The following is a 12,412-nucleotide window of genomic DNA, read 5'->3' on the forward strand; positions in this document are numbered from 1 at the left end:
GTGGTGAACAGGCTTTGGGCAGTCATATAACTTATTCCTACTTATTGTTCCAGTAAGCCACAGTATATAAATGCTGGTTCAGTTCAGGTTCTTGTCAATGGATAGCTCCTGGAATAATTATCATGGGAATTCAATAATGTTAACCTCTCAGTGTCACGGGGAGACGGGGGTTAGATTCCCCCTTGTTAGTGATGCTAATTGCCTGTCACTCACGTGGTGAAAATATGACTTGCCATGTAGCAACCCAAGCCTGGATATTGTCCTGGTCTTGTTGTATATGTTCAGAGAATTCTTCGATATCTGAGAAGTTGTGAATGGTGCTGAACATCATGTAATCAGTAGCAAGCAATACCACAGACAAGACCTTAAGCTGGAAGAAAGATCATTGATAAAGATGGTTGACTCTACAACATTACAGTGAAGAAGTTGTTTGGGTCCCTACCTCTAGCTAGGAGGTCTGGGTTCAAGACTCACCTGCTCCGGAGGGTGTCATGACACCCCTCGACAGGTTGATTAAAAAAAAACAAGTCTGAGAAAGTTCTATCTCTGAGCTAGGAGGTTTAGGTTCATGTCCCACCTGCTTCAATGTTGCATAATACCATCGCTGAACAGATTGATTAAATACTATCTTTGAGGTTGCCCTGCAGGGATGGCCTAGAATTGAGAAGATTAACCCCCACTAAGTACAACAAAACTTCTTTTATACTAGGAATGATTCTAACCAATGAAAACTTCCCAGATTCTAATTGTCAATTTTGCTTAGGAACCTAAATGCCAAACTTGGTCAAAAGAGCCCTTGGTGTAATAACAGTCAATCTAACCTCACTTTAAGTCGAGTGCCTTTGTTCAATTTTAGAGCAAGGCTATAATAAAGTCAGAAGCTTATTGATATGAAGGGAATGCAAACTCAGCCTAAGTAAGATTATTGTTTACTAAGTGCTACTTCACAGAATTGTTGACAATCCTTTACATCACTTTACCAATGACAGACAGCAGACTGGTGGGGCAGGATTTAAACAGATTAGATTTGTCCTGCTTTCTGTGGAGAGGACATACTTGGGTAATTTATCACACTGTCAGGTAATTACTAGAGGTGCAGCTGCATTGAAATAGCTTGGTTAGGTTTGCAAAACTTCAGTACCTGGGATATAGTAAGGGCCCATAGCCTGTGCAGTATCTAGTGCCTTCAACTGTTTCATGTTATCACAGAGTTATTAACTTGGCATCTGTAATGATCAGGACATCAGGAGGATGCCAAGTGAGTCATTCATTCAGCACTTCTGGCTGAAGGCAGGTGAAAATACTTCAGCCTCATCTTTCTCACTGATATGATGGACATACCCACAATCGAATATGGCGATATTCATACAGCCTTCTCCTTCTGCTAGTTGTTAAAAGTATCCACCATCATTCAGGCAACGGTGGCAGGAGGATGCGGAGGGATCCCAAAGAAACTCCCACCAAACTGTACACGTCTGTACCATCTCTGCTGGCGGGACAGGAGGTGGTGGTGATGTCTGGGACAGTGGCTGTAAACTAAGATTCAATGAATTTCACTAGGTGAAGCTGTTTTTTGTCGAGTCTGATGGACTGCTCTCCCAATTTTGTCCCCAGCCGTTAATAAAGGAGGAAATAAAAACAGTGCTAGAGAAACTCAACTGTTCTGACAGCATCTGGGGAGGGGGACACAGTTAACATTTCAAATCTGTTATGTCTCTTCTTCAATTCTGAAGAGGCATATTGGACGTGAAATGTTAGCTGCTTCTGTTCCCAGAGATTCTGCCAGACCGAACTTGCCCCAACATTTTCTTTTTGTTTCTGATTTTCAGCATCTGTGGTACCTTGCTTTTAAATTGTTTAGGAAAATTTTGCCAAATTGACAGTGATGAATGTGCAATTGCAGTTCTAGTCCCTAAATGAATGCATAGAAACACAGGAGCAGACCATTCATCCCAAGGCAACTCTGCCACTCTAGATCATGGTTGTAACCCAGCTCAAAAGCATTTTGCCATGCTCTCTTCAGATCCCTTGCAGTCATCTGTATCTTACAATTTATCAATCTCTATCCTGAACATACTCAACAACATAGCTTATACAACCCTGCGGTTAGAAAGATCCAGTATCTTTTGAGTGAAGAAATTCTCATCTCAGTCTTAGATGGTTTGCTTTTTGCCTGAGACAATGTCCCCTGATTTGTGACACTTCCCCTAAACTCTAAGACTGAGAAATGTTCACCTTGTCAAGCCCTTTAAGAATTTCACAAACTTCAGAGGATGGTCCAGTCATTCTAGGAATTAACCTGGTGAAACCCCACTGCACTCCCTTCAAATGGAAAAAATATCCTACTTCAGCTAAGGGAACTAAAATTATGTAAAAAACTATAACTGTAGTCTCGCCAAGATTCTATACAAATGAAGAAATTCTTTGCAATTGCTGGACATAAATCCTCTTGCAGCCAGTCAAAAATACCATTTTTGGTATTTTGCCTTCCTAACTGTATGCTGCACTTGCATTTTAGCTGTCAGTAGCTTATGAACAAGGTCACCTCAATCACTGAAGTCAATGCTTCCCAATCTCTCACTAAGAAATACTTCTTCCTTCTATCAAAGTGAATTACTTCACATTTATCCACTTAATATTCAATCTGCCAAGTTCTTGATAAATCAATCAGTCTGTCCTCATCTCCATGAAAGCTCTTTCCATATTCCTCACATACTCCCATCCAGTTTCTGCCCTCTACAAACATTATATTTGGCCTCCCATCAAAATCATGGAGATTGATGGTGAACAGCTGAGGCCCCAAGATCTTATGGTACCCCACTTGTCACAACCTGCTAATCTGAGAAGGACCATTTATTTCAGCTGTGTTTCTTTCTGTTAACCATTCTTATTCTTCTCTTTCCATGCAATTACATTACCCGCTAACCTACAAGTTAGAGCTGTAACTAAACTGGTGTGGGACACTTTCAATATCTTCTAGAAAAATCAAAATGTATCACATCTCCTTGCTCCCTCCCATCTATTCTCCTGGAAACATCCTTGGCAAGCTCAAATAGATTTGTCAAACATTACTTTCTTTTCATAAATCCAGGTTGACTCTGCCCAATCAATTAATTATATTCATTCAGCTTCCACATCCATCAGAATAATATATTCCCCATTAGACATCGGGTAACAAGTCTGTTGTTCCCAGTTTTCTCTCGCCTTTCTTAAAGAGTTAGGTTTCATTTGCACCATTGCAACCTGTGGGCACCATACAATCTGTGCACACCGTTCCAGAATGTATGCAACTTTGCAAGGTTCTCACCAATATATCCACTATGTTTACAGACACCTCTTTCAGCACTGCAGATGTAGAGTATCAGGTTCCAGACATTGTCCAGTGTCAGATTAATTTAGCTAGTGCTGCTTTTATTTTATAAGTACTAATTTATTCTATTTCTTCATTTGCACTACTCCCTTTGATCTCTATTTTTCAAGTATTGCTTGCTTTCAAAGTCATATTGTGCTCCCTCTGCCCTAACCATTCTATTCATGTGTCCTTTTCATTGCATAAAAAAAATCAAAAATAGTCTGTTTCCAAATTCATTCCTCAAAACACTGCTCTAGAAAACCACATCATGCACATTCCAGTTATTTGCCCTGTATGGCATTGGTGCTCATTAGATTTAACCAGTTTATGGCTAGATTGAAATCACCCAGGATTACTGCATCACCTCATTTTCTGTACACCTCTACTTTTCGGTATTATACTATGCCCTAACTTATGATTGTTGGGTAGCCAGTATTCCTACCAGTTTTTTCCTGCCCCTTACTATTTCTCAACTCCACCAAAACAGATTCTATATTGTTTATTTGATCCAAAATTTTCTCTCACCAATATACTGAACCCATTCCTTATTGCCCAATCTTTTACTGTTTGCCAATCTTTCTTCAATGTCGAATATCTGTGATTATGAAGTTTCCAACTTTGGTCATCCCGTAGTCATATCTCATGATGGGAATTAAATCCTAACTGTTTACTTCTATCTGTGCCATCAATTCACCTACCTTGTCACCAATGCTACCTGCATGTATTTGGAACGTCTTCAATTCGGAGTTAATTATTCAGTATTTTGACTCTTATTTGATGCTCCAGCCAGAGTCAACCTGATTGGTTTAAAGCCAACAGTCAATCAGAATCAGTGTGTGTATCCACCATGGTAATGTGTCTGCCAGAGTGCACGTGGCAACAAGTTAGCACTCTGCTCTTGTGCAATATAAAAGTTGTTTTTCCACTTAGTATTCTTGTTTTTATTTTCACAAACAATTCACTTTTTCTCCCCCAGCAATGCAAGCTCTGTACCACCAAACAACTACTTAGTGCAGTATACTAGTCAGATGACAGTCTAATCGGTTTTGGTTATCATGGCATAGATTTAATGTGCTCGAAAGGGTATAAGGAAACAATATTCTTAATTCTATATTAATTTTAATTGTGTGGGGGTGGAGGACATTAACGTTTGGCTCTATTAATAGATCAAGTCAAAAAATGTCTTTTTTAGGTTTGGAGTAGTATGTTTATAATATGTAACTCTACAAATTAATATAGGTGTATGCAAAGATTGGATCCAGTTCCATCCTTCAATTCGCCTTCTGGAACACTGGTTATTCTCAGTAAATCAGCCACAAGACAAGATTAGACGAATTTCTGCTCTAGAAGGAGGAACTAATATCAGGTGCCCCCTTCACGTGAACAGAAATATTAAATCATGTAAAGGCAAAATGTTATTCCCAAGTTAGGCAGAAAAGTATTGTCCATCTCAAGAGAAGCTAGTGGTGAACTAGTGAAGCCAAACTTCATAAACAAATAAAGAAAAAATTCAAGAAATTAAGAACAAAAGAATATTTGTTACTTACTGTCTCTGTTCCCATGGTCTTAGCCCCCTTAAGTCAGGATAGCAGAGACTGCTTGTTCACTCTGAATAGCACCTTGGTAAATAAAAATAAAGCCATGTTAGCAGTTCCTCAGCTCTGCAAAAGCAATTGGTTTGTAATAACTGTAAAAATCCAAATCCACAATTATATTCTAAACAATGTTAATTTTTCTCGCGTACCTCATCTGTGCTGATCACAAGATACTAAACAAATTAAGAGTACAAAAGAGTAACAAACACAGTGTCCAAAGAATATGAAATGGTTGACCTTATTTACCGTAGATTACTGATTGACCTCCTAAGCGCCAGCCTTCAAAAATGCATCTCAGCCAAACACATTAAATCTGGCACAAGGTCCCACTCAAGTTTTATCCCAGGTACATTCACGATCTTCAGTGTATCAACATCAAAATCTTAATAAAACACATCCAACCAATCCTTTTGCCTTCATCCCTTTGGAATCTCTTCCAGCCTTGTTGACACCTTCTGTTTTCCCACCTTCAGCATACTGAAAATTATCTCTCCACATCTATCAGTTTTGTCAGAGCCTTCACTTTCTGGAACTTTTCATTCACTCATGTTTCAATTCATCTCTGTCCACTACTGCCTTGCACTTCCCATATCTACTTCCCCAACTCCAGCTCAATTTTTTGAGGTTTTGCATTGAGAATGTTGTATAGATAGATTGTTGGTGGGTTTGGCATATTATTATTCCTTCCTTGATCCCTGAAGGGGTTATACCTGGTGTAGCATAGCTTCACATGTGTCAACAGTGATTAGAGCCTCAGCTAACCATTAAGCATGTGAAATTGATCAATATTGCATCAATAACTCAGGCCCTTCACAGAAACTCAAGCAAGCTTATCAACAGAAAAAAAATCATAATCAAGACACAAAACTATTTTCCTTCATCTCATAGCACTATACCGAACGATCAATAAATCACAAGTTAGCATCTTAGCCTTAAATGCCATTGAAGTTTAAAAAAACTGCAGATGTTGTAAATCAGTAAAACAAACAGAAATTACTTGAAAAAGCTCAGTAGATCTGGCAGCATCTGTGCAGCTAAAGCAGTGCTGACATTTTAGATCTAATGACCCTTGAAGATGGGCCTGAAACAGCAACTCTCTCTCCATACATGCTGCCAAAGATCTGCTGAATTTTCCAACAATTTCTGTTGGACATTGAAGTTTCCTGATTATTGGAGACTAATGGCCTGATGGGAATCTCAGCTGTGATGGCAATTCAGGGAGAAGGATAGAGAATGAAAAGGAAAATTGTGGAACTCAATCATGTTGAGGGCAACCCATTAACTAATTGGCTAGTGTATCTCTCGTCCATAAATGGTTCCGCTGAGCTACTTCAGTCAGCATATCGTGTACAGCCACATCTATCTGCAGTTCACGAGCGTAGCAATAAATTTTCAACAGTTTCCAAAGTAGAAGCAATGTCTAGGTACATTTCAACGTTATCAAATCAAAATATTGCAATTATGTATCACAGTGATGTTACAATTATTTTCCAGAAAATCTGTGTCACCCATCCAGAAACCACCTTTCCAAATATTCACCTCTTTGTTACAAGTAACTGGCTGAAATTTACACTTTTCTTTGAAACAACTTCAGGCCACAGGTTTCCATAAATTATTGCTTACCTCTACCATTAGTCTATGCGGTTTAAATTTCAATCACAGACACTCAAATTTTGATCATTTTATTTAATTATAATTGCAAGCACAAAAAAAAGCGCTCTCTTCTGGGACAGAGTGCACCACAGCCTCAAGCTTACAACAGCCTACCCTCAGTCTCTCTACCACTGGTGGATTTAGCCAATCCAGGATCAACTAAACAATGAGATCAGCAGCAATAAGCTGGCATTACCACATGGCAGTACGTAGACAGATACAACCACTGTATAATGAAAAATCATTATTAATTTGAAGGAAGGTCAACCTCAGGAGTATGAACAATTCCAGGGCAGAATTAATAAACACAGGCACAAATATCTGTGACATATTCTATCAATGGTGCTTTAATTCAGCAATATTTCAAGCTCAATTCTTATTACTTAACCTACTCAATGGTTAATTGCCAATTTTAAAAATCAATACATCTTATGGAATGCACAATAATATGGAAATTAAATAGCTCAGGAACGTAACAGAAAAACTAAGATCTCACAGCTTTTCTGGTTTTTTTTATAACTACTCATGCTTTACAAGCATGATTCTTTATTGGCATTCATGCCATTTCATTCAAATGCCATATTCCCTATATATCAAGGCCCATTAGAAAAGGGCAATGAATAGTCACCAAACTTGCATAATCTTTCAAGGAGCATGCAGCTGTCAGCAGCACTGTGAAGCAGACTGGGACCAGTGTGCAGCAAGTCGTATTTGCTGTGAAATACACTGGATGGAATTCAGCAGTGAGCAGTGCAGTAAACTTGGTATAAAGCAGTGCAAAAAGGAGGGCAATGAACACTGTGCTACAGGTGAAGAAATCTGACTGCAGTGCAGGGTAGTCGTGCCTCAGTTTTTTTAAAAAACAGTTAGTATGGGGTGTTCAGGTACAGGCAGGGGTAGGAAGGGGGGAAAGCTGTTCGTTAGAGAGTAATAACTAATTTTTTAGGTAGCTAATTAAAATTTAACTTGCAATCTAACAGCCAACAGTAGATAAATCATGTCAGTCGGTTCTAATGGTCTTTGTCTTTACCGCTCTTTCAGGCAATGAATTCCAGAGAACCACCACTCTCTGGGTGAAAGATTTCTCCTTAAATTCCCTCTAAACCTCCCCTTACCTTAAATCTACGCCCATTGGTAATTGAATCTTCTAATAAGGGAAAAGGTTTCTTCCTATCAAGGCCCCTTATAATTTTGTACATCTTAAATGGTTTCCAAAGACACCACACTCAGCCTTTTGTACTTCAAGGAAAACAACCCAAATCTATATAGACACCCTTCATAGCTGAAATGCTCTTGCCTGGGCAACAGCTGGTGAACTCCCTCTGTACCCACTCCAGTTTAATCACATTCTTCCGGTAATGTGGCAACAAGAACTGTGCACAGTACTCTGGATGTGGCTTAACTAACATTCTGTAGAACTCCATCATAACCTTCCTGCACTTGTATTCAATGCCTCATTAATGAAGGCAAGTATGCTATTTGCCTTCTAACCATCGAACCTACCACTGATCCTCAAGACTTTTCTGGGTCCTACAATTCGTCATAGAGGTATACAGCATGGAAACAGACCCTTCAGTCCAAATCGTTCATGCCAACCAGATATTCCAACCTAATCTAGTCCCACTTGCCTGCACTTTGCCCATATCCCTCCAAACCCATCCTATTCATATACCCATCCAGATGCCTTTAAATGTTCTAATTGTACCAGCCTCCACCACTTCCTCTGGCAGCTCATTCCATACATGCACCACTTGCTGTGTGAAAAAGTTGCCCCTTAGTTCTTTTATATCTTTCCCCCCTCACCCAAAACCAATGCCCTCTAGTTCCGGACTCCCCCACCCCAGTGAAAATACTTTGTCTATTTATACTATCCATGCCCCTCATGATTCTATAAACTTCTGTAAGGTCACTCCTCAGCCTCTGACACTCCAGGGAAAACAGCCCCAGCCTATTCAGCCTTCCCCTGTAGCTTAAATCTCCAACCCTGGCAACATCCTTGTAAATCTTTTCTGAACCCTTTCAAATTTCACAACACATACTCCTTTTTCCTGGGTAGTCCTCCCAAACAAGTCACATTTTTCAGGATTAAAGTCCATCCACAACCGATCTGCCCACATGGCTAACTTGTCTATATCTTTATGCAGTATATAGCTTTCCTCCTTGTTATTTACCACATAATTTTCTTGTCATCTGTGAACTTACCAATAAAATCTTACACATTCTGTCTACATCATTAACATACATTACAAAACAACAAGAGAGTCAGTTTCAAACCCTCTATTATGCCATTGGACAAAAACAATCTTCAACCAGCACCCTATACCTCCTGCTACTATGTCAATTTTGAATTGAATTTGCCAAATTTTCCTGGATCTCAAGGGCTCTTCTAGACCTATTTCCCCTCACCAAATTTGTCAAAAGCCTGATTGAAGTTGACGTAGACTGCACTACCTTCATACAAAACACTGCCAACTCAAAATTTATTAGACATGATCTCTCCCTGACAAAGCCATACTGACTACCCTTTATTAATCACGGTTTCTCCAAGTGGACATTAGTTCTGTTCTTCAATTTTTTTCCCCCAAATGTTTTCCTACCACTGAGGTTAGATTCATTTTCCATGTTACCTTTTTATCAAAATTTTATTTTCACCTGCTAGCTAGCCATAACACAGATTGCAAAAATATGCCTCAGTAATGCAGTAACAACTTCCAAATCCAACACTCCCACATAGATATGACCAATGGTCAGTATGAGTATATCTTTGCCAAAGTTCACAGAACAAACATGTTTCTCTTTTATATCACTGAGATAACTTGCTACCCTTTTTTCACATCTCCTGAAAGCATCTAGCCATGTCTGCACACGCTTTCCTAGATGCCAGTGGTCTTCTAGCACCTAATATAAGTAACCAATTTTGGTTTGGGCATGCAAAATCAGTGGGCTATATGACCATTTGTCCCTTACAACTACGCCAGTCTTTCCCCACCCAAAGTACACTTTTCCAGAAACAATACTCAGAAAAAATTGAGCTTTAGTTGGTTTCTTTTTTCCTAGTTCCGAGCTGAAACAGCATAAAATTCCTTTTGACTTTGCTTAATAAATTGTCCCAGTTATTCAATTCTTCCCTTATAAAACATTATCTTTAAATAAGTCAACATCACTTACCTCACTAAAACTTCAGAGCTCTCCACGTAGAAACTGTCCACCAAGTTTGTTTAAAAACTGCGCGTTTAAAAGTAGTTGGCCACGGTGCATCTTAGGACAGGTTATGGTGTGCTCGCAGAGAGACCGATTAGTGACGGTGGTGTTGGGTATGCTTTCCTTTATTGGTCAGAGCAGTGAGTATAGGAGTTAGGAGGTCATGTTGCAGCTACACAGGATACTGGTTATGTCACTTAAAGAATCCTGCATGCAATTTGGTCTCCCTCCTATTGGAAGGATGCTGTGAAGCTTGAAAAGGTTTGGAAAAGATTTACAAGGATGTTGCCAGGTTTAGAGGGTCTGAGCCTATAAGGAGAGGCTGAATAACCTGGAGCTGCTTTCCCTGGAATACTGGAAGCCAAGGGGTGATCTTTTAGAGGTTTATAAAATCATGAGGGACATGGATAGGGTAAGCAGACACAGTCTTTTCCCTGCGTGAGGGAATCCAGCATAGAGGGCGAAGTTTTGAGGGCAAAAATTTAAAAGGGACCGAAGGAGCAACTTTTTCAAGCAGAGGGTAGTGAGTGTATGGAATGAGCTGCCAGAGGAAGTAGTGGAGGCTGCTACAATTACATTTAATTGTATATGAATAGGAAGGGTTTAAAGGGATATGGGTTTAATGCTGGCAAACGAGACTAGATTAATTTAGAATACCTAATTAGCATGGATGAGTTGAACCGGAGGGTCTGTTTCTGTGCTGTACATCTCTATGACTCTTATGAATGGCACAACATATAGGCAAATTTTTTTACAGAAGCTCGCTCACGTGAAGAGGTGAGAATAAAGCATGAGAATATGAATTGACAGACCAACATGAAACAGAGGTTAGTGAAAATTAAAATTATACTGATTACACAGAAGTTGGTCTTCATTTCTACTGAATTCAGTTTGTGACCTGTAATTTCAGTCAGCAGTACACTACAAACATTTTCTGACTATGAATGCAATCCCCTTTAACAGCACTGAACATTTATATTTTCAATGATAAATTTTACAATGCAAACCAAAATAACAGGTCACATTGTTCACAAATAATGTTAAAATTAACAATGGAAATAGTTACAACCAAATAGGTCATTTCAGCCCAAATCCTCAACAAGCTGAATCACTATACAACAGTAATGAGCAATCAAATCTGAACTACAGAGACAAAAAAAACTAAACTTGATGTGTGCTGCTCAAGCTGCATTTCAAGCTACAGATTTAGTTCAGGTCAGTAACATAAGGTCAATCTGTGCAAGTAAGCCTTGAACAAGGCAAAATATTGACCCCAAAGACTAGAGAAACCCAGACATTTCACTCAAAGGAATTCACTAATCTAATATAAGAAAGCAAGTGGTAAAGCAGTAAATCAAGAATGCTACTTCAGAGTTTTAAAGCAGGTATTTATGGAGTTGGCTAGATCTCACTGATTGCAAGAACAGGTTCCCAAGGCTTAATTGTCTACTCAGTATTCCTATATCAATTTTAATTAAGAGACTAAATTTCAAACCAACAAGTAAAATTTGAATTCAGGGTAGAATTCATTAAATTCACCACATTAATAGTGAACAATACTTGGAATGAACTTCCACATAATTAAGCCATAATCTATTAAATCACTCATGAAACAGTTCATTTGTGTAATATGAACGATACTATCTTTTTGCATGAATGATCCAAAAGGAGGCCTAATGACTTTTTCCTCTACAGAGGAACCTCGATTACCCGGCATTTGATTATCCGAACAAGATTGCAAGTTCCCGATGCTTGGCTAAAAAGTGTTATCCGGCATTCGATTATCCGAACAAAATATTCCCTGCCTGTGTTGTTTGGATAAATCGAGGTTCCTCTATACGTCTATTTATTAGCACCAGTACTCCAAGGCTAGTTTCCCACCTACTCAAAAAGAAACACATCACTCACATATAAAGACAGAAATTTCAACAGATGAGATTTGACATACTTCATGCAATATCATGCCCAAGCAATGAAACAGATTCCCTGCTGGAATGGGCACCACTGCATTTGAGTTAGATTAGCATCTGTTAATTTTGAACTCTTCAATTCGTGTTACTATGACTGCATCCTAAAAAAGTGCTGAGTTCAACTTTGGTCACTGTACCTCAAACTAGCCAAATAAGCTTTCAAGTGTATGCAGAAAACATGGATTATTCTCAGCGTAAACAAAAGGACAGGAAGAGTGATTCGAATTGTTAAGTCATTTTATTTTTTTAAAGAAAAAGAGTCGCGATCAAAAACGTAAACTCTTTATTAATTCTTTTCAAGTAAATATATTATTTCAAGTTATTTACAGTGGACATACTAAAATACCTAAAATTGATTTTTAGTAATTTTAAGCAACTGGCTTGCTTTATGAAATTGTTGAGGAAATATAACAATTAAGGTAGAAAAATCAACATTAAGAATGCTTAAACACAACTGGGTGCTTTGTAGAGTTTGCAAAATAACCAAGCAATGAGATTCAATGGTGTGGTTGGACTTTCCCAGTCAAACCAGGAAATTTGTGCTTCTGTGTTAATTCACAGATCTTCAAGAAATTTCTTTTCTTTCCAAATGGACAAATCAAGAATTCAGGTCTCAGTCTTTGACACATTTGACACATTTA

The 12,412-nt window shown here is 38.7% G+C and overlaps 1 protein-coding gene across 2 annotated transcripts in view; it reads right to left on the reverse strand.

The window, feature by feature from the left end:
* The window catches only part of mtmr4 (myotubularin related protein 4), a 132,251-nt gene that overhangs the window by 78,528 nt on the left and 41,311 nt on the right, over positions 1 to 12,412 (reverse strand). For both annotated transcript variants that reach the window (XM_072589503.1, XM_072589504.1), the window contains exon 2: positions 4,900 to 4,971. In XM_072589503.1, coding sequence (XP_072445604.1) covers positions 4,900 to 4,914 — 15 coding nt within the window. In that variant the 5' untranslated portion in view covers positions 4,915 to 4,971. The remainder of the gene's footprint in view (positions 1 to 4,899; positions 4,972 to 12,412) is intronic.

This window comes from Chiloscyllium punctatum, chromosome 19 (genome assembly GCF_047496795.1).
Source record: "Chiloscyllium punctatum isolate Juve2018m chromosome 19, sChiPun1.3, whole genome shotgun sequence".
Lineage (NCBI taxonomy): Eukaryota > Metazoa > Chordata > Chondrichthyes > Orectolobiformes > Hemiscylliidae > Chiloscyllium > Chiloscyllium punctatum.